At 48.1% G+C, this 23425-nt stretch overlaps 1 protein-coding gene across 1 annotated transcript; it reads right to left on the bottom strand.

Annotated features, from left to right (window-relative positions):
• Positions 1 to 808: 808 nt before the first annotated feature.
• Positions 809 to 23422, bottom strand: LOC144136306 (uncharacterized). The gene is made up of 7 exons (XM_077668549.1): positions 23396 to 23422; positions 22872 to 22993; positions 16931 to 17033; positions 14915 to 15000; positions 7690 to 7797; positions 5903 to 5956; positions 809 to 1177 (listed from the first exon to the last, which is right to left on the bottom strand). The coding sequence occupies exons 2-7, from the start codon at positions 22944 to 22946 to the stop codon at positions 878 to 880; spliced, it is 726 nt and encodes a 241-aa protein (XP_077524675.1). The 5' UTR covers positions 22947 to 22993; positions 23396 to 23422; the 3' UTR covers positions 809 to 877.
• Between the last annotated feature and the right edge of the window lie 3 nt (positions 23423 to 23425).

Genomic DNA, 23425 nt, shown 5'->3' with positions numbered 1-23425 from the left:
TTGATTAGTACAGAAATTCACAGGGACACTTATTTACCTTAAGTCGTGGCAATCTGTTAGCGTTAGAAGCTGTTGATGGCTTTACCGGAAGTGGAGTAATTCCCGGTTTTTAGACGTAACTTCCGTCCAACCAATTGGAGTTATTTGCTCTGCTCATAACACCTGCACCCAGACAATGGGTGATTATCCGCCGATTACAGCCATTTCTCTCGTTGTTCTTCTCAATGCTATTAGAAACAACCACATACCGCCAGTGAGATCTGAACCCATCACCTCCGTATGTCGTGTACTGTTCTCTACCAACTGAGATACGGCGGCTGTCCAACCTTCCACTATCCGGGGTATTTATGCTGTGTGTAACCTAACCTTGACAGTGATCACCACTGCCCCTCTTCTATAGCGGCGGGCATAGCACGTCTTGTAATACGGTGTTGGCGAACTCTTAAGTTTAGAGTTACACGCAACATAGCCTCGAAAGTAGAAAATTTGGCAGCCACCACCGTATCTCAAGTAGAACACCCTGCGCCACTATGGAGGTCGTTGGTTGGGATTCCACAGGAGACATATGGCTGTTTTTTCTTCTACTTTCTGATCAATTACATCTGATGTAAAAATTACTACACTACTAATTTCCGTTTGAAAAATGCTGCAGATTGCTTTCAAAAACGTTTCCCTAGTCTTTCGTTGGCTTCGGTGACTAACCTTCCTTAAAAATCTTTCGCAAAAATTCGTTCACTGTTTTGCGCACCCTCCACGAATTTCTCGCGTTTTCCCCCTCGCGACACTCCTTTCCGCCGGGGTCCCTCACGCTCAAGAGACAAGGACGAGCGAACCGGCGCCATGCCGTCTTTTATCCTCCCGCATCGGTGCGGTGACGTCACTGGCTCTTGGTCTTGATGCCGGCGGTGTAACCATCGGCGCTGGTCGTGCCCTTGTCCGGCTTAGTGGTGTCAGTCATGGCGCGGCTGTCGGAGTTCTCGGCGCGGTGCGCGGCCGTCCTCGTCTCGGTGGTCTCCTCGTCGCCGTCCTTGATCGTGGCTCCCGCCGAGTGCTGCGCCTTGCCGGCGGGCTCAGACAGGACACCCATGCCGCTGGGCATGTCGCCGTGCACGCCTTGCAGCCGTACGCTTGGCCGCACCATCGCGCTGTAGTGGAACACGCGCCGCGTAAAAAAGCCCTGCACAGCAGGAAAAAAAAACTGACATTTACGCGCGTTGAGTAAATCGCGAGAATCAGCGGTAATGCCTTTCCTTATAAACCTCTGCACGGGCACACACTCCCTTTGGCTTCGGCCCCGAGATATGCTCCGAAAATCAAGTGCGAAGGCGTACCGCAGAAAATTTTCAGGATAATACTAGCAGTTATCTGTCACCCCTTACGACGGGACCCGTAATATTTGACGTATAGCAATTCTTTGCGTTGCCGGCAAAAAAACTGCCAAAGGAGTTGCGGAAGACGTAGAAGCCTCCGCAAACCTGGCCAATAGGTGTTAAAAAGGAGCCACAGCACTGCGACGCTTATAGCCAAACCGTGGAGCTCGCCGACTATAAAGTGGAGCATGGCTGTTGCACGGCGTGAACGCAGACAACGACGCCAAGCCCGCCGCAAACCGAAAGCGCCAGAGGATGACACGCTTCAAGCGTCGCGCAGCGCACGAACACGCAGAATCAGTGTCACAGTCCCTTCCAACTTGTACATCCCTGACGCAGCGACGAGAGGGCTCCTGAACCCTTAGCACTGGATTTCTTGGAGCAGTGCAGTGCTAGTCTAGAACCACCAGGAAGAGAGACCAGCTGCGTAGAAAGCCGGCGCATTCGCAGGCTGCGGCTGGTAGCTTCCGCCGGCCAGCTGCGCCGGCAAAGGCTCCAGTGTACGGTGTTGCGGGTTATTTCTGTGAGCATCTGTACAGTGTCGCTTGATGTGAAAGGGAACACGGGAGCACGTGGTCTCCGCGCTTCGCACAGCGCTGCTGCCGAAAGCCGGCGATATTGGGCGGCACAAGGTGCATGCGCGGAAAGAGACGCCGGGGGTGGTTTCTGCGCATGCGTCTTTGCCACTGATTCTCGCAAGCTTTCGGCACCAGCGCATCGCGAAGTACGGCTGCCACGTGTACCCATGTTCCATGTCATACTGAGTGACCCTGTACATCTGCAAGGCATGGGTGAGTACAGAGCTGGAGAGATAGAGAGAAACCGTTAAGAGAAGCAGAGAAGCCTGCACGAAAAATTCGCTGATATGCTACTCTGCGTGAGAAAGTGAATTCAGTATAGAAAGACGAAAGGAGAGAGACGCGCAAAACTATAAAGTAAAGAAGTAGAAGAAAGAAAAATTGTAATGAAAGTAATAAAAATAAATGGGCATTGAATTTGGCCTCAGTTGCAGCAACGAGTGATGCTATACAAGATATTAAGTGATGAAGTGCAAACTGTTACAGAGGGTTTGACAAAGTTCCCTGCATGAAGAGTATAATGGTGAGTAAATGGTACAAGATATTAAGCGGCGAAATGCAGTGTCCTACAAATGGAATGACAAAGTTCATTGAATGAAGGATGAAGAGGGCATAATGATGAGATTTACGAGTAGGCCAACGTCATCTAAGTAGGCGAATAAAAAGTTACTTGCACGTCTATACCGCGCAAAGCAGCCTAAGGGACCTTAAACACCGTCCACTGTAAGAGGCACTTGGGTCAGTTGTCCCGTACAATGTTCACAGTATCCACGCTTGTCGGCATACGCTAGGCATTCAAACAGAATATGTTGTACTACTTCTACTGAGCCACAGTTGTCGCAGTGCGGACTGCTCACTTGTCGTAAACGGTTTCACAAGTTGTTTGGAAATGCGACGCTCATACGGAGATAATAATAATTGGTTTTGGGGGAAAGTAAATGGCGCAGTATCTGTCTCATATATCGCTGGACACCTGAACCGCGCCGTAAGGGAAAGGATAAAGGAGGGAGTGAAAGAAGAAGGAAGAAAGAGGTGCCGTAGTGGAGGGCTCCGGAACAATTTCGACCACCTGGGGATCTTTAACGTGCACTGACTTCGCACAGCACACGGGCGCCTTAGCGTTTTGCCTCCATAAAAACGCAGACGCCGCGGTCGGGTTCGAACACGGGAACTCCGGATCAGTAGCCGAGCGCCCTAACCACTGAGCCACCGCGGCGGGTGTTCAAACGGAGACGATTATAGTTTCCAGATGGCATAGAAAACTTGGTGGTAATCCATAGATTTAAGATGAGGGTCGACTAAGTGAAAAAATGGGTAATGGTGAGACGGCGAGTTCCAAAGCCAGTCCCTTTATTCATAGGCATAACTTTTGGCCAGTTGGGACGCATCCAGTTTTGTGAAAGAAATCTTGTATTTCTGGTGCTGTAGACCTTTGCGGGCCGCTTTATCTGTTTTTCGATGGAATTCCCCAGTGAGCCAAGTGATGCAGGCATGCAGTGTCGTGAGAAACTGGCTAGTAACTGATTTTCTTCAACAAATTGGACAGGGTTTGTGGCGCTGCTTTAGAGTCCGTAAAAATCACTCATCGTCCACGGGTCTGGAGCAGGATATACAAGACATCTTTTTTAACTCCGTGAAGCTCTACTGCCGTTGAGGATGTCTTCCGCTGCTGGCGACACGAAAGCATATGGCTTGTTGAGGGCACATAAAGGCCATAAGAGGAGGTCTGCTAGAAAGTTGAGCCATCTATGAAGATGAGTGTCCTACGAATATTTCTCGGCTGAGTAGGCCAGAGCAGCTTGAAGTAGCGCAGCCTGTGGCATGCGGCTCTTTGCATCCACATTTGGTACGAACTATTTTATCTTTAGAGGTGAGTGTGTCCAGGGAGGAAAGGCCGAAGTCAGTAATTTCGGTGTCTGAGTAATGGTAGGAAGGTGCAGAAGGTGCAGAAGTTGCACAGCTTAGCCGAAACCAGAGTTACTGTGGGTTAGGTGGGCACGGTGCAGGAACTGCTTCTTGTTGGAGTTCGTTGTTAGGACACTGTGCTCGCAGAGGCGTGTGCCGACGTCAGACCATCGCCTGTGGAGACTGCCTTGGCGCGAGCGCAGCACACAGATGTTCATGTGCCGATATTTTGCAAGACTTATAAGGATCCCGTGGTGGATATTAGTCCGGAATAGTCGACAAGGACATGTTCCGCATCATTTCAGACTTCAGCTTCGGAAAGTAAGAAATATTTTTTTTACGAAAGAAGCAATATTAGAATATTCTTTTGCAACTATTGTAGATGAGCTGTGGAACGATTGGAAATTTATGAGCAATTATATTTTGCCAAAGTTGCTATCATTTAGTGCTATCAGAAAATAACAGTTTCTTAACATCGTTTTACGTATATCAAATGCCGGGAAGCCAAAACAATATATTCATGCAGTTTATTTTAAGGCACGCGCAGACCGAAGCAGCTCGCAATGCAAGGCCAAAGGTCCGTCCATGTGCCCATAGCAATTTAGGGAATAAAATTTAAGAAGCATATGATCGCGCGACACCGAGCCCATCTGAAGTGACCTATTGCAAGAGACGCACCTTCTGATCTCCAACATCCGACACAGTTCGCGACACCTGTCTCTACACTTAAAGAAATTCGCACCATCAAGGGTGCATTCCCATGGCCATATCTCGCATCCCTCCATGTGGGAGCAAGCCTGGACTGCATACTATACCGATATAATGGGGTGTGATAGTTGCAGGTACCAACTGGTTTGAAAGACGATGGTCAGTTTTGTGCGTAGCGTGCACGCTTAGAAGTAAGGTGGACAATCGCTCTTCCGACAGCCTGTCTCAATAGGCACCAGTATTACGGCAGTCTTCGTGCCATAGTTCTGATTGTCAGGTCTGTCGTTCACGGTGTGTCTGCACCTGTTTGCCGTGGGGTCACATTTCTAATGTTCGCCCATCGCTCAAAAATTATTCGGAATCTTGAGAACCGCGGATTAATTCCGAATAATTTTGAACATGCACTATCAGATTAGTACAGCGAACAAATAACGAGATATTCCATCCGCTATTTTCCAGTGAATCGAATACAAGGATATTCGATTAACTGTTTCAAAATTTCCGATATTCGCACACCCCTAGAAATAAATTAATTACGACACATTCACCACCCCACGCTGCTCTCCCAGACTCACGTCGCGTTAAGCCTGGCATGCATGGAGCTTTTCTTGCGCGAGAAAACGTACCGCCGAGCTTGCCCCATCAGGGGCATTTCTCGCGCTCGTAACGCTGCAAGTTTGGCGGCACGGGCGCGCACACATGTGGCGCGGTTTCGTGGGCAAAAAAAAAAAAAAAGCTCTATGCTGGCCAGGCTTTACACAGGCGTGGTATACGTCGGCGAGTTCATTTTTCGGACACGTTGTTTTGAACATGTTTGTTTTGAACATGCACACTGTTTTCTTCGCGTCCGAGTGCCAAAGTCGTTTCTGTCGCATTGTTCACTCGACGCGATTGTACCAACGCGTTCTGGGACTACCAGGACATGCGAAGGCAGCTTGAAGCACTTGGCGACCTATTCCCACAGAGCTGGCGCATTGGCCACACCATTTTGGTCGACGATCCGCACGTGTTTCTATCAGCGAGAATAACACTTACTTTCCTCCTGTACTTTTCTCCTTAGCTCCACTCCCTATGCACCGCCTGCCTTCGTGTCACCATCTCTACGCGGCGACGTTCACAAGAAAGACGCGGTGAGCTGGACCTCGATCATAGTGCGTGTACGAAGAAAAAGACTGGAGGTTTCGGGTGTCGTGATCCAAGTGGTTGTATTAAATACAAAATATTCAACGTCACCAGCAAAAAAGTCTCACCACTGCTATTTTCTCGCCAAAACAGTGCCCCTTAAAGTGTGATCCAACCAAAGTACGAATCAACTTAGCAGCTGCCTTAGCGATTTCTTACCTGAATGAGAAGCGTCAGTCCCAGGCACGACAAGAAGGACATTATCAGGGTGAACTGCAAGGCAACAAGGCTAGCATTACGATCCACGGCAATAATCGAGACATCCCGCACTGCACAGCGGATTGAAGTCACGTCGCGGTGCCAAAGAACCACCGCGGGGAACACTCCAAATAAATTTAAATCGGAGAATGGAACGAGGATGAAGCTGGCTGTTTCTCCATCAGATGCGCCCAGCGGGAAAAATATTCTTCCCGTTTCCCAGTCATCCAGCTTGTCAATAGAAGAATGCTTCCAAAAATGGCCACCGCGGTTTGTAATTAGCCTTATGCTTCATTGCGGGCATGCGCATGTAGCGGCGAAATTATTTGTCCAGAGTGGTAATTCTTTCCACGCTTAGAGTGCATGAAGTACAATGCGGAGGTCGGCATCGCTGCCAGGTAGGGGGCGCTCCCAGCGCACGCTTCTGCTCGATCACGAGACGGCGCCCAGTGTTCACGCCGATTAAAGCTTTGACAGTAGTAGTTGCATCACATACAATGTCGTGATTTCGCATCGGGCACGCTCACGCAGATGTATAGATGCAGCGTCCCTTTACCAGAGTGGTTACATATATTTCTTAATCGGGACACGCCATTTTGTATCACAAGGACTGCACCGGCTCTTAAAGTGGAAAGGGAGCGCTTTTAAATTTAATGTGAATAAATACATCGATGTATAGAAGCAGTATTGGATGGTGTCGTGTCTCAATGATGCGAAAACGTTGATTTGCGCAAAAATATTTTAGGTTGCTAAATGAGTTGCAATTTATCGTCACTCCAAAATGGCGGAGATGTCACCAATAAGAATGTGGCATCGAAGCACCTTAGTTCCCACTTCATCTCCACTAATCAGCGCGCCGCGCTGTCATGCGTGACGTCACTCCGTCAGGACCAATCAGCGTGACGCGTTGTGCCTGGTGCGTTATAACGCCAACAACGACGCCGCGAAAGGCGGGAAATATGGTCTTAACAGCTATCGCTGTGAAAAAAAAAAAATTCGAAGGGTTCTTATCATTCCCCGGAATCCCTGCGACACATCCAACCCGCCCCCTTTCACTTAGGGTCCGATGGGGAGGGAACATTCTCCACGACGTCCATTCTTCCCGGGCCTGCATCTGCCTTAATGGCTGAGAGTCACCTCGTCAACACTGTCATACAGCATAGAAGAAAGGGGGTTTTCGCTTATGACAACTAGATTCCGACGCCCTCCACCCAAGCTAAACTCCCTCATACAGATATTGCAAAAAATGCACCGATCATCGGCCAGTCACTGAAAAGATGAAGTCGCTATATAACGCCTTACAAAAGAGAAACACACCCATCACAGCAAACAATGCTTAAACATATAAAACAAAAATTCAAGCAAAACTCATTGCTCGTCTTGTCAGTGATACTCTCTGGTGAGAAACAGGTGTGCGCAACATACAGCAACGTTCCGAAAAGTTCACTCAGCTTCATTAAAATGAATGTACGATTCATAAAACCGAATAAAGTGCTGCGCCTTCTATCAGAGTCGCGTTCATGTGAATAACACCAGGGGCAATGTTCGCAAAGCTTCTACATACGTGTGTTTTGTTACAGGTAGCTGTCTCTGCGGCTGACATAAATGGCCTCCGCTAGAGTGTCGCCTGATAACACAGCGCTCCTCGGTAAAATAATTATTTCCAATCGAGCTCCAGGCGAAGAATGATTTTTCTGCGTCCTAATTTCCGAAATTGCACGCATCCCTGCATCCCGATATATACTCACGTTTTCGCTGGTGCCTTTCCATATTCCAACGCCCACGATGGTGAGAACTTCGAGGAAAATTCGGAACGAGTTCCACCATATGAACGTCAGCATTCCCAGCCTGCAGTTCTGGACGAGGTGAGAAGTTAATTTTTGCTACATCACTGGCAACTGGTTCTCTCGCTACAACTCCATATGGATCAACAAAGGTGCACGGGCGGCCAGTTGCGCAGTGCAAGTATAATAAGTGACCTGCGCCGCTGGCTAATAATTTGTCAGTGTTTGAAGTAACCCAACTCATATTAAGAAAGCCAACAGTAACCGTAAACCGTGGAAAGCATAAGGACTCCTTTTTTTTCATTTGTGATCTTGATCAAAGGAAAAATAGAAGTGTAACCATTTTTTTACCTGAAAACTCACTGATCAGAAAGTAGATTAGAAAGTAGAAAGTAGAAATAAAATAGATTATATTGCACTTGAGAGAATGTATTTTCTTTCATTTCTGCTCACTGAGGATCCAGTGATGCTCCTTGGAACGTTTTTTGTTTTTCACTGAATGGCCAATTTTGAAGCGCTTAAACGAGCATGATCGCGTCTTCATTCGAGTCCTTCGAACGCCGACGGCCTCGAGCTTTCCCTCTGCTGATATATGAGCCGTCGCCATCCAGTTACCGCTTTCGTGATTACAGCAAAGTGTTATACAGCTCAATGGACATAGCGCAAGGGCAGGTGCGAAATGTGTGTACTCGTATGTACACCACGGTGCATCGCCACTCGGTGCATGGCTTTGCACAGAACAGGGATCAAGTACCGATCTGATGACACATTCGAAATACGACACACTAATCCCTCAAGTAATCGACAAGGAACGACATACAATCAGGAGGCTCAGACAACGCAGGAAATACCATTGCAGACGGAATTTTAAAAAATTCACCGGGGCCCCGCTCCATCCCTTACAAAAATTTCTTTAGACACTCCATAGACTGTCTATAGCCTTTAGTCTATGAAGTCAACTTGAACAGAAAATTCGGCCAGTTTGGAACGGATTCATCTTTAAGCAGCGGAATACACAGTACGAAGTGGAAGAAACAAGGGACGACATCAGCGCTGAAAAAATGGTGTATAGACTTCCTATAGGCAAATCCTATATACTGGTCTCTAGACAATCTATACATTTACGGTCATACACTTTTAGTAGACTTGTCTATAGTCTATAGACAAATGTCTACTGAAAGTCTAATAGACATAGGCCTATGGACAGTATATAGACGATCTATAGACTTATGACCATACACGTTCTGTACATTTTAGTCTATAGACAGTTTATAGACAAAATTCTACTGGTACAGCAGACACAAGTCTATAGACGTTCCATAGATTTGTGTCCTGGCAATGCTATGAACCTTTGTCTATAAACAGTCTATAGACCTCTCTCTACTAAACATTCAGTAGAACATTATCTATAGACTGCTTATATACAGTCTACAACTGTTGCAAAACGTCACCACATGGTCTTCAAAAATGACATGACGGTCAACATACTTACAAATTCAGTTTATTTCCAATCTATCCAGGCTGAGAATATGCAATACATACACCATAAAAATGCACCACATTATACAAATAAATGTTGAAAGTAACGGTCCGGCTAGTTTCCTCAGAAGCATTCTTACAGCCTGTTTGCAGTCCATCGTCCAGGCATGTTGACCTGTACAGCGCAAAGGAAAAAGTAATATAAGGGTAAGTGAAAAAAATTCTACTCCGTCTGTACACATGTGATTTACAAAGCAAGGCATATCTTGGCTATCCCATTCTTTAAAAGGTCATCTTGACTGATTTAATTTAGTTTTATAGGGTTCAAGCACCCAAGGTAGCTCAGGCTATGAGATACATTGTAGTGAAGGGCGTGGGTAATTTCGGCCACCTGTTCTTCCTTACTGTGTACTGACACCGCGTAGTACGCGGGCCTCTAGCATTACGCCTCCATAAAATGCAACCGCCGAGGCCGGGATCGAACCTGCGTCTTTCAGGTCACCAGATCATGATAACGACGAAGTCATCGCGCCGGCTTCATCATTTCAGTAAATGCGCATGACAAATTCTAAATGGTTGTCATAAAACATTGTAACAAAAACCCTAATCCCTGGAGCAACCTTCATCTGCACTAAGTACCTGCTGTCAATACTGGCTCTGTATGGCATTCCTTTTAGTTCAGAGGAGAAGACTCCGAAGAATTGTGCCACAGCGTTGATTCACTACGAGCTATTGTGAATGTCATCCCCACAAAATAAACATTCAATGCTCCTTACATACGGATACCAACAGGAGAATATTGCAGCATTTACTCTTATGCCCGCTATTAAACAAGCGCTTCACGACATCCCGCGTGAAGCCTGTTACAGTCGTCAGCACATCTGTCTAGAGCGCTCGAAAAGCCAGCTTTTGCCTGCACGTGCGACGCCTACCGAAAAAGCCTAGTTTGAGACAGACTGCACCTGAGCGTGCGCCGCCACAGTGATCACACTGCCTTCATATTTATCGCCACGGCGGACCGCAGCCGCGATCGCAAACGATCGCCGGTGAAAGCACAGCAGGCCGCGGAACCAAAGCCGAGACAACACGTGTCGGCGCGCGCCGCAGCAAAAATTTTCCGAAACGTGCTATCCCGGCTTTGGTTCTTCAGCCTACAGCGCCTCTATCGGCGATCGTTTGCGATCGCGGCTGCGGACCAGCGGGGCGATAAAAATTAAGGCAGTGTCATCAGTGTGGCGGTGCACGCTCAGATGCAGTCTGTCTCAAACTAGGCTTTTTCGATAGGCGTCGCACGTGCTGACAAAAGCTGGCTTTTCGAGCGCTCCAGACAGACGTGCTCACGACTGTACGTACGCCGATACTCATACGGACACAAGTCATGCAAAACCTACCAGGCAGACGCCAACCAGTTCACCACAGTTTTGCGTCCATAACTTGAAGCACAAATAGGGAATAGCACTGTCATAAATCAGCGCGCGCTCTTAGAAACAAGCGGGTTGCAGCGCTTCCATGCCAAGTGCATATCAAGAAAAACTCTAGCAGCACACAGTGGCTACAGCTGCACCGTTTCAAAAGCAGGCGTGAGCTTGAGACAACATACGCTTTGCTGTCAATACCTTCGCAAATTCACTTAGTTTTTCCTTCAAGTGCAGCCCGAACAGCGAAGTAAAGAGGTGGTTCTTGCATGCGGGTACTCTTAACCTAAGGCTGCCAGAAATGCCAACGAAAGCAACGAACACTCTCCAAGTAGGAACTATTTCAATGAAACAAGTAACGTCTTCAACCACAGGCGTAGCCATATCATAGCGCGAGCTGAATTGCATTCGTTCGCGCAAATAAGCGCCGAGTTACATTGGCGCTTTCGTAATCTAGTAGTCTGAGAACAGAAATGCATACTGCTCCTGATCCCACGCAAATGATATAAAAATCTGTGCACGCGTGAGCGGGGTTCATGAACTAGCCTCTCGGAAAGAAATGTAAGCCACCTCTTGCCGAGGCGATCTTTACTTAGCTTTCAAAATGAAAGCGCAGGCCAGCGGCGAAAGCCAGCGGCTCGGATAACCGGGATGTACTGCGAATCCTTGCGTGTGCAACTTAAAGGAAGACGGGATGCAGCTCGTAAGTTCTTCGCGGTGTTTGTACACGCTGACGGTTCGCGCCGGCAACGACTTCTATTGAACCATCACGCTATTAGCATTCCTCCGACGCCGTTTGACTACAACTTTTACAAACATCCCGTGCTCTAGTCTGTAGAGTTACAAAACATCTTTGGTGAAACGCCGCTGTCCACAACGCGCGCCGAGCGAGCGTCTGTACATAACATGCAATGCACACCTCTCAATGTACAGCACTCAATGGTGCGGATAGGCGACAACACAGAGTAAAAAAATAAACGTAAGCCACCTCAGAACGTGAGTGTGCGTTTCCGGAGGCGCCAAGTAAATTGAGCTCACACGGCGCTAACGCATAGTTCCATTTCGACCGTCATTCACGGGCTAACGATATTTCTGCCCATGCATCTCATCTACCTTGTAACAAGAGAAAGCCAGTAGGCAGCTCCCGAGGAGCAGCTTACCACCACGGGTTTCGCACCGACTGCCTGTCCGGGCGTTAGAAAAAACATAGCGGCACAGACATAAGTGGCATTCTGCTGCTTGTATCGCAGCTTACAAACGAGGATAGGAAGCTTGTCGCTGCGCAGATAATCTGCTCTGTACTCACAGCTCGTCTTAGAGCGGTTTAGGAGACTAAATTAACAAAACATAATCCTGTAGACTTACCGTGGATGGACGATTAAGCTGGATTTCGTTCGCAACGTAATTGACGCAAGCAGCTGGAGAACACGCCCACGACACCGGCACATCCGCGCACACTGTTGCTTGCAGCCCGAATGATTTTCCGCCATCGCGGGGTAAATGGGTAAAACGTGAAACAGAAATCCATTTCACGGTCGTATCTTTGCCATTCACACTCTTTCCGTGTGTAGCTTTATCTATAGTATCCAAGAACATAGAGGGCAAATGGTTTATAAACTTAAATTCTTCACTAGCTCTTTGAAAACAGCATTGTTTTCGCGAAAACAATATCGAAAACTTACTGCTTTGTCCATAAGCGCTGCATCTCCAACCGAATATGTGGCACACTTTTCAAATAATTAAAAATTTGCAAAGCGTAAAGTCATTTTTTGTGTGTGTTGTGTTTAGAAAACTGGTATGGGCGATATCACGTGTCATCGGCTCCGAAGCAGCAGGTAGGTGGTGAGAAACAAAAAAATACTGCGTTTGTGATTGTTGCATCGCAGCACTATTCCACATGAATGCAAGCGGCAAAGGTATAAATGGCAGATGCTAATCGCGCAGAGGACCATGCTATTTGGGACACTTCAAACGGTGTTTCTAAGAGATGGGCACAACTTTGAATTCTCGCTCCAGTCTTTCCCCTTTATTTTCAGGAAGTTTTAAAGAGAAATGTGAATCACTGATGACATGCTTATGAGTTAAGCGCGCTGGGCAGAAACGATCGAAAGATGGAACGGAATTGTGTCGAGTGATTCGTTTAAAGGAGAGTGTGTTCCCTTGAAGTAGTGAGTTTGCGGGCACCCTTACTTCTCGAATGGCTGTCTTTCCTCACTTTACCTGTTAGCATTAAATATTCTTTACTTGTGTGTGCAATATACGTCACCGTATAACGAACAGGAGCTCTTCAAGGCTTCTAAAAACCATATACAGGAGGGCGTTGCATTGTCCTCACCCAATATTTTTTTTTTATTCCCGAAACAGTGAAGAAGATGGAGGACTCTAACCATAGTTGCGGTCACTGCTGCAGGGCATGAAGTGCAAAAAAATTTCAATTATTACAAACTTAGTCGAAAGACAGTGTACAGATTGTCTACAGACAAAAAGAAATTGGGATTGCTATAGACTTTGGTCTTTGGATAGTCTGTAGACTGTCTATAGACAAAAGGAGATTAAGGCTGCTATAGACTTCAGTCCACTGATAGTGTATAGACGGCCTATAGACAAAAGGAAACTAAGGCTGTTATAGACATTAGTCTATACATAGTCTATATAACATCTATAGACAAAAGAAAATTAAGGCTGTCATAGACTTATGCTATTGATCCTCTATAGGCCGCCTATAGACGAAAGGAAATTAAGGCTGTTGTAGAATTTGGTTTGGTTCAGTCTATATACTGTCTATAGACCAAAAGAAATTAAGGCTGTCATAGACTTAGGCTACAGATAGTCTATATACAAAGAAAAATTAAGTCTGTTATAGATTAGTCTATAGCTAGTCTGCAGGCTGTCTATAGACAAAAGTAAATTAAGGCAGTTATAGACTTTAGTCTATATATAGTCTATAGACCATCTATAGACTAAGAGATATTAAGGCTGTTATGGACTTTAGTCTGCATATAGTCTATAGGCCCTCCATAGAGAAAAGAAACTTAAGGCGGATATAGACTTTAGTCTATAAATAATCTATAGAACGTCTATAGAAAAAGGTAAATTAAGGTTGTTGTAGACAAGTCTATCTATTCTGTAAACTGTTAAAGACAAAACAAAATTAAGGCGCTCAAGACGTTAGTATACAAATAGTATATAGACAAAAGGAAATTAAGAATAGAGTGTCTGGAGACAAAAGGAAAGCTATTATACAATGGCTACAGAGTTGATAAAAAGCCCATAGACTGTCTATAGACCATTTTTATAAGGGACAGCTACGCGATACTACAGGAGTTAGCAAGTGCAATGGCATCACAACTCTTACTCAAGGTAGTGAGTTGTAAAGATGCTGAGGTTTTAGCACTGCCGTTTTGCCTCTGTCATCAGTGTCCCCCGCGGCTGCGCCAAAGCTCGCGGCTATCAAGTACTGAGCACATCGAACTACTAAAGACACACTGAGCGCAATTCCATCCAGTTTTCGTTCTCAGTAAGAATCAATTATATGATCCATTCTAGGTGCGTCGACGTTTGTCCGGCAGCAAAAGGCGCATTTATTGCTCAAAACATTGCACTGAAAAAATTCCTGCCATTGGATTCACACTTCTGACGTCTACAGCGAAAAGGACTCCGTGAACACCAGTTTGCCGTGAATGGCAGTGTAGACTACCCTCCGGGATTCGTACAAGAACTGCGTCGAAGCATTGAAGTTTACTTGAGAAATTGTCCGGGGATGGCTACACCTGTATTTCACGTTGTTTGGTTTATTGGATTATGGGGGTTTAACGTCCCAAAGCGACTCAGGCTATGAGAGACGCCGTAGTGAAGGGCCCCGGAAATTTCGACCACCTGGGGTTCTTTAGCCTGCACTGACATCGCACAGTACACGGGCCTCTAGAATTTCGCCTCCATCGAAATTCGACCGCCGCGGCCGGGATCGAACCCTCGTCTTTCGGGCCAGCAGCCGAGCGCCATAACCACTCAGCCACCGCGACGGCTAGTATTTCACGTTGTGAACGTTTCTACAACTCATAACAGTTTCGTTTGCAGTGCGCAAAACTAGCCTTTTTGCCGTCACTATGCAGTAATCTATCAAAACTGGCCACCTTCAGTTTTTCGTAGTGTTCCTTTAAACTGTGTCTTCGTTCCTGCGCACCTTATCCTTGTTTTGCATTCAGCCAAAATTGCACAGCTCAAACAGCAAAATGTGATTCCGAGGTCTTTCTATGTCGTGCGAACCGAAATGCATATCAAATATATGTACTCACATCTTCGATGCCGATGATGAGGAACAAGTCAGCGAATACTGTTATGTAGTAAATGACGAACCGTGAACCCCCTGCAATGTGGAGCTCTGAAAAAAAGAAAAGTTATAAATAATGAAACGTATAGCGCTAACGCAATGTTGCTCGAAATACTCCAGAAGCATGTCAATGTACTTTCTGTCGTAATCTTGTTTGGGCGGGGGGAGTTCATTCTCCAAACGCGAAGTCTGGTAATGCTAAACGTACAACAGCGCGTGCCTTCTGCACCAAGCGCGAATGCGCAGACATTTCATGTGCCTCCAGGTATTTGAGCAGACCAAAAACCTCACTTGTCCACGGGAGATTCACCAAAAGTTCGAACTAGCGGTGAGTCCCCATGTTAAGTCGTTAGCCTCTATATTTTCCAACCTGCCTTCTCGGTTATGTTTACAGATAAGGTGTATACGATGGGGGCAGGGGGGGGGGGGGGGTGTAGTTCGTACGACATCATTTTGAGACAGAAAACTGCCAGGGAACAAGAACAAGACACAGGAGAGACACTGAGCCCGTTCTGTGTGCTTCTCAGTGTCTGACTGTTGTGCAGCTTTATGCTTTAAAATTACAGAGAAGGCTTTATAAGGAATCTTTTGCCGTGGTTACGGCGTCGCCTGGGTCGCGGGGGACAGTACATCGTGACGGAAAACTCCTTGGCGTTAACACCTCGGAGCCCTATGGTCCATTTGTGACCAATGAGAATTATGCACAGCCGCTCTCGTGCGCTGATCATCCTGTGTCACGTGATGACAGATGGCCGTTACAGAGCTTCCCATCTGTGGTCAATGTTCCCTTTCAAGAAGGAAGGAAGGACTAAGACGCACATTGGAAACGTTTCATTTTGTAGCATAGTTGAGTTCGAGTAAGAGGCAGCTGTATTCATAACTTTGTAATGAGAACACTACACATAAAAACCACTCAGCCTTGCAAGGGGGCAGCCGAAGCCCCCCCTGGCTTCGCCTGGCGCTTTGTTGGCGCAAGTTCGGTCGAAAAACGCCCTGCGCCTTACGAAAAAGCATTTACGAGCCGCGACACCTCAGCCTGGGAGGTCATGCTCCACCACGGTTACACCAGGCGAAGTTGTCGACCCCGTCGGAGCATGGCGACTCAAAGACGTCTCCCCACCCTGAACAAGCTGTGTACAGCGCACGTAATGCAAGCCGGATTCGCGAATCCAGCCATTTAAAAAACTCGTAATTAGTCTTCAGGCATGGCCTCCAACTTTACATTCTCCAGCATACACAGCGCTATGAGGCCCGTGTATCCATAATCCAGCAGATATGTTGGTATAAAATGTGGTGGTTAGGTGACTGCGCGCGTCCCTAGCGGCTTCCAAATAAAATTTTCGGGGCTGCTCAAAAAATGGTATGAAAAACTTTCAACGAGCCAGCATTAGCTAGCAGCATACTTCGATGGCAGCACTATAATTAGCCAATGGCCAGAAACTAGAACTTCAAATTTTCATTACTAGTATTATTGAATAGTTCTTACGCAACTGTGTTTGGGCAGCACTGGAACGTTCGTATGAATGCTGCAGTTGGGCCTACGTTCAGCTAACCTCAAAGTTTTGTCCGGTGAGTGGCAGATTTTGATACGTGGGGCCTATATTGAAAAGTTTTGTCACTCGTATATTCAAACAGCTCTGGTTATAACGTCCTGCAAAATGCTAATGCTAAAACCTTTGAATGTGGGACAGCTTTTTAAACCACAGCAAACTATTCACGTTGCTACTCTGGATTCTACTTCGCCGCCGGGCTCAGCCTTAACATAAGTGATAAATCTGGATCTGTGTTGTTACGCAAGGCTATCGGGGTGAGGTTCTTATTTTGCGAAGTTATCGGGCGAGGTTATAATCTATCTGACCATCCTTGCAGCTTGCTGCGTGGTGCGCATGTTCTCAGTGCCCCGCTTGTTTTCATGGGCGTCTTTTGTAATCGCTCTGTGATCACTAAAACCGTGCAGTTACTTTGCAGAGTGTTTGCTCACCCGTGACTGTTGACTCGATGCCATTCAGCTTGAGGATGACAATGGCGTCGTCAGCGCTCATGGCCGTGTACAGCACCGCGACAAGATGAATGCTGTTCATCGCCTACGATAACAAAGCAATGTATTTCATTAATACCATGATTTGTGGTTTATCGGGGTTACCGATCACGTCAATAGTCTGCGGATACGAATATCAAGATCAATTGGGTTAATTCAACGACTTCGTTATCTTCTTCCATTCCATGTAAAAAAACAGTTATATTTTTCTCTTATTCATTCTCATATTGTGTATAGTCTCTTAGTGTGGGGAACATGTAATAAAACTGACTCGGATAGGTTGTTCTCTCTATAAAAAAGAGCCCTGCGCACTTTGGGTAGTTATACTGTTAGTACTAATGACATGTTTACCTCTTGTAAGGTGTTACCGGTTTTTCTATGCTACAAACACTCCTTAGCACTCCTAATCTACCAAAAAATAAAACATGACTGAATCTTTTTCCCGTTCTTATTTGAATAGAGCAACCACACATAACTTGCGCACAATTTCTTTGATTGGTTCTAGGCCTCGTACTAATTACGGCACCCAGACTACAGATCGCCAAATAACAGTTTTATGCAACACATATCCAACATTAATTGCTTGTGCCCAAGAGAGTGTCAACATTAATCAATTCAAGAAGAAAATGAGGCATCTTTTGAACACCCTTGTGTGAAATTTTATTATGCATACCTGCTGCATTTCATTGTTATTCCTACTGTACTGTGTGTATGTGTTTTTCTTTTGTACGCCACTTACTATTGCTCATGGTTGATAACCTCCTCAGTATTATTTTCTTCCTGATCAGTGCCTGTGTAATTGCTTATTTTGAATTCCTGTCTCGCCGTGTTTGGTGTACCACTGTTCTCATATGTTACTCCGCACCATCTGCACCGACGTGTAATGCGGGTGTTAGGCCTCGTCAGGAGACATCCTGGTCTCCTATAGCCTCTCCCCGCGGACACCATGTATAGTTGTCCGAAATGAATGGAAATAATAATAATAAGATCAACTCAGGCTATGAGGGACGCCGTATTGGAGGGCTCAGGAAATTTCGACCCCCTGGGGTTCTTTAACATGCATTGACATCGCACAGTACACGAGTCTCTAGAATCTGGCCTCCATCGAAATTCGATCGCCGCGGCCGGGATCGAACCCGACTCGACACAGACATCACTGAGACGGAAGTCGGAGCGGCCCTCCTGACTCTCCGAACCAACTCCGCACCTGGTGCAGACCAAATCACAAACTCCATGCTGCGTAATCTGGACGACCAATCGATCACCCAGATTACGCAATACTTCAACCAGTGCTGGAGGGAGGGTATCCTCCCGCAGTCCTGGCGCCATGCGAAGGTAATATTCATACCCAAACCAAACAAAACACTTACACTTCAAAACCTTGGCCCCATTTCGCTAACCTCATGCCTCGGAAAGCTCTTCGAGCATGTTGTGTTAGCGAGGCTCACAGCGCACATGGCGGACAACCATCTATACCCGCATAGCATGGTGGGATTCCGCCCCCATCTGTCCGCACAGGACGCCATGCTTCAACTCACACATGACATTTTCGACCCGCTTCTGCCTGGTCACACCAAGGCAGTCTTAGCTTTGGATCTCTCCAAAGCTTTTGATCGCATCGAACATCAGGCGATCATGACTGCCCTATCTCCATTGAATGTTGGTGCGCGCACGTACACCTACATTCAAGCATTCCTCGCTGACCGCACGGCTGAGATACATTTTGGCCCTCTCTCTTCCCCCTCCTACACGCTTCAGAGTATCGGAACCCCTCAAGGGTCCGTCCTCTCCCCCTTCCTTTTCAACATCACCCTCATCCCCCTCGCCCGAAAATTGGCGACTATTCCCCACCTTAAGCACACTCTTTATGTCGACGGCATCACACTGTGGACCACCCACGGCAGTGACGGCGACATAGAGAACACCTTACAGGAAGCAGCCACCCTCACCCAAAATTATGTACAGAACATCGGACTGTCTTGTTCCCCAGAAAAGTCCGAACTGCTCCTCATCCGGCCTAAGAACCACCGCTCCCCCCGCTCCCCCATTGCCATCGAACTGAATGGGGACCCTGTACCGGAGGTTGACACCCTCCGCGTATTGGGCCTGCATATCCAGAACGATGGCAAAAACCCCACCACCCTCAAGAAACTCAAGCAGGTTGCAGGCGCGATATCGCATCTCATCCGCAGAGTTTCGGGCCATCATAGAGGCATGAAGGAGCGCGACCTTTGTCGCCTCATTCATGCCTTTGTCCTCAGCCGTGTGCTCTACACTACCCCATACCTAGAACTATCCAAACACGACATAAATGCTTTGGATGCCTTGATCCGCAAGGCATTCAAAGTCGCACTTCATCTTCCCCTCAACACCCCCACAGACAGATTACTAGGCCTGGGCCTCCACAACACGATCGGGGAACTCGTGGAGACCCATCGACAGGCCCAATACATAAGGCTTACACAAACCTCCACAGGCCGGTATATCCTGGACTCCCTCGGAATCAGAATACCGGCCAACTACCCAACCCTCCTCCCCATTCCTCGATCCCTTCACCGAGAGCTGGTCATCAAGCCACTGCCAAAAAATATGCACCCTTCCCACCATGAGCAACGCCGCAGAGTCCGTGCGAAGGCACTCCACCGAGTATACGGCTCCGAGGCGGACGCCGTATGGGTGAACGCCGCCTGCACGGGTGACGAAGCAACCGCAGCCGTGGTGGACTCCTCTTCATCCGCCCTCCTCACACTACCTCTCCCCCGAGACACCGCCCCAGAGGCTGCAGAGGAAGCCGCCATCGCAATTGCCATCACCCGCACGGAAGCCCGGTACATTTTAACAGACTCAAAAACTGCAATTCTAAATTTTGCGCGAGGCCGAGCCCACGTCCCTGCTTTTCGCATACTGGACTCGCCCGATGCACCCCCACCCCGCCATGTAGAGCTTATATGGGTGCCTGCGCACTCCGGGAATCCCGGAAACGAGGCCGCCAACCTTTTAGCCCGCGGTTCTTTAAACCGGGCTCAGGTGGCCTCGGATCGGGGATTCGCGAGGGAGCGAATGCACTCGTTCAGCGAGATGACGCAGGCCTATAGAGCCTCGCGCCAGCTCTACCCCCGCCCCACCCCTCCCTAGATAACAAACACGCAACAAACTGGCGCAAACTACAGACACACACACTCTCCTCACCCCTGACCCTAGCCCACTATCATCCCTCCTTCCCCACTCCTGCCTGCACCTTGTGCCCAGAACCCTTCGCCTCCTCCCTCCACATCCTCTCCCTCTGCCCGGCGGACCCTCCCCCGTGCGGCCTAGAGGACCTCAAGACCTGGGAGGACTGGGAGACCCTGCTGCACTCAGAGGACCCGGCCGTGCAGACCATCGCCACAGGCCGGGCTGCCAGTGTTATGGACCTTAGGGACATAAACACTTGAGTGAAGTGGGGTCGTGCGGGGACCCAGGGGCATGCCCCGATTTCCTTTGGACAATAAAGTTTTTCTCTCTCTCTCTTTCGGTCATTAATACTATGCTTGAGCGTTTTAATATACATCACAGTAAAAATGTGAGGATTATTCTCGACCATCAGTGTTCAAATTAACAGCCAAATATGAGCACAGAATGGTTTGCTTGGTATTGTTTGTTTGTTTGTTTTGTTGTGTGTATTCATTCTGCACCTGTCGAAATGTAAGCGCGGAAAAATTCTGAGACTTCATGTAGACCTTCCGGTTGTTGAAGCGTTAACTTGTCTGGCATACTTGCCAGCGCACAGCTTGTTTGACGCTTAGAGGGGACAGGAAGGATGTGGCCGCGGTCTTTGGCGCACCAGTGCGTTCGTCATGGCCGCATTGGCAGGCGACGTGGCAGACAACGCGAATCTCCAGGTTCCTCTGCGCCTGCTGCATTTCGCTTCGATGCGAGGTCGTGTCGGACGCTGTTGGATGTGTGCGGCTCGGAGTCGCACTCTGACGGAACCACGGTCAGGACGACGCCTTCTCCGACTACCGCCACCACCAGGACAGGACTGCCGACGAGTTAAATGAGTTGGGTGATGGGAGGAAGATTACGAGCGGGTTTATTTACATATTTACAAGCGTCATCAAAAGTGGGGATCTCTCCGAATGGAGGATGATTTTCACTGCATTCGCTGTCAAGTCTTATATCGTTCGTCGTCCCTAAATTCTCCATGTTGAGGACGTCCTCGCCGGGGTGGGAGTGGCCTGAAACTCTCACTCACGCGCACAAACAACACCGCACATAAGAACATGCCCCCGTCACATGTTGAGCCCGAGAGAGAGGAGGACGCCGTCGGGGTCACGTCAACTGCGGTAGGTGATGTCATCTGGCCAGCCGAAGGTTCCCACGTGCGGCCGACACCTGTTGTTCATAAGATGGCAGCCGACGCGCAAGGCCAGAACGCAAGGTCAGGATGAGAAGCCGAAAGGGGTCCTTTGCCCTTAGAGATGCTTTCGATGGCTGGAGACGATGGCCGCCAGCCCTCCATGGTGCTAGCACGCCGAATAGCCACCGGAAACGAGGCCCTTGTGCTGCCCGACATAGTAGCGACAATTGGGGAATATAATGTCAGCTTGTCGCCGCGGCGGCGTTCGGCACGGGAGGAGACTTTTGAAAAGGGGGCCCGGTTGTGCTCAAACTGCAGCCATCCACTCTTCCGGGTGCCACACTCCGATCGGGCAATTCTCGGTAATTAGAACCAGCTGACACCTGGGTCCATCTTCGTGTGGTCCTTGACGGCCGGCTTGGGAGAAATCACCATCGAGTTGCTCGAAGCCACCCAGTAGAAACAGATGCCAACAGGCGAGACATGCTGTCGCCTATGCTAATAGCTCGACTTGCCGTCGCCATTCTTAACAATACACTGGCTCTACGAATAGCTCTGTCACGCCCTGCCGTGTTTCTTGTAAGTGCAGTGTGAAAGAACCTGCAATTTGATTACTGCGCGAATTACCGTCGATGACGAACGAGGTGGACGACACCGGATATGGAGAAAACAATGGCGTGGAATGGTACGGAACGGAACGGCACGGCTAGGTACGGCGTGGCATGGTATGGCATGATACAGCACGGCACTGCATGGCTCGGCACGGTATGGTAAGGCACGGCATGGTAAAGCACGGCACGGCAAGGCAGCATGGCATGGCACTGCAAGGCATGGCATGGCATGGCATGGTATGGCACGGTAAGGCATGGCATGGCATGATAGTGTATGGTATGGTATGATTGGTTGGTTGATGGGGGTTTAACGACCTAAAGCGACTCAGGCTATGAGAGACGCCGTAGTCAAGGGCTCCGGAAATTTCGACCACCTGGGGTTCTTAACGTGCACTGACATCGCACAGTACACGGGACTCCAGATTTTCACCTCCATCGAAACTCGACCGCCGCGGCCGGTATCGAAACCGTGTCATTCGAGCCAGCAGCCGAGCGCCATAACCACTCAGCCATCGCGGCGGCTGTATGGTATGGTATGGCATGGTATGGTATGGTATGGTATGGTATGGTATGGTATGGTATGGTATGGTATGGTATGGTATGGTGTGGTATGGTATGGTATGGTATGGTATGGACTATGAGCACATCGGCATATAAGCTGCATATGGTCTACAAGACGCGGTATAGTGGAGGACTGCGAAATTGCAATGTACAGTAACATTACTTCGTATTTTTTCTTACCAGATGCCTTATTTTAACCGCGCTTAATTTCTTTTAATTCAAATCAGACACCGTCTGTTTACGTCGACCAGTTCCATTATGTTTATGATTTCCCGAACGTGCGTGATCGTGTTTAATTGTGGTGAGCACATTTATGTGAACATGCACGTCGCAAGAGGGATGTGCACAGAGAAAGAGAACCGTCGGTGCTCACAAAGCAGACGCTGGCCATCGTCTGGATGCTGGGGCGGTCCCTGAAGAGGAGGAAGTGGTAGCAGCTAGTTCCCATGGCGAGGCTTTGTCTGGCGTAGAAAGAAGCGAAAATGTACACCTCCGCTGCAATGGTGACAAGTAAAGGCTGATTCATGGTCTGCGCACTAGAAATACGGTTTTGGTGTTCGTGCTTTGAGGCAACAATGTATCTTGGACGAAAAAGTAGTGGCAGCGAAAGATCTCGCCCTGCAGCGCGGGTAGCACGCACAGGATTTTTTTTTTTTACCCTGGTGGCAGCATAAATGTTCCAGCTGGCACCTTAGTAATTCCTGACGTATGTCAACTTATGTTAGGCTAAATACAGCACGGTTCTTTCCTTCATAAAGGATTTCCATTCTCTCAAGAATCGCAGAACTAACCAGTACACGCTGTGGCTCTGACAAACGCCGAGATGCCCGAACCGAAGACAGGCTTCGGTCTCAGGCTGCAAGCGTATATTCGTTAATCATGGACAATCGCACGTACCGTGAAAGTAGGCACACAGCAACACTCGCC

This window comes from Amblyomma americanum, chromosome 6 (genome assembly GCF_052857255.1).
Source record: "Amblyomma americanum isolate KBUSLIRL-KWMA chromosome 6, ASM5285725v1, whole genome shotgun sequence".
Classification (NCBI taxonomy): domain Eukaryota; kingdom Metazoa; phylum Arthropoda; class Arachnida; order Ixodida; family Ixodidae; genus Amblyomma; species Amblyomma americanum.
The sequence above is the reverse complement of the archived record's forward strand: the minus strand, read 5'-3'. Positions and strand labels throughout refer to the sequence as shown.

Coding starts and splice junctions, on each gene's coding strand:
- LOC144136306 (XM_077668549.1), bottom strand. CDS start 22,946: ATGGGAACTAGCTGCTACCACTTCCTCCTCTTCAGGGACCGCCCCAGC. Junction 15,001..16,930: donor CATCGAGTCAACAGTCACGG/GTGAGCAAACAC, acceptor TCTTTTTTTCAG/AGCTCCACATTGCAGGGGGT. Junction 7,798..14,914: donor TCATCATCGGCATCGAAGAT/GTGAGTACATAT, acceptor CACCTCGTCCAG/AACTGCAGGCTGGGAATGCT.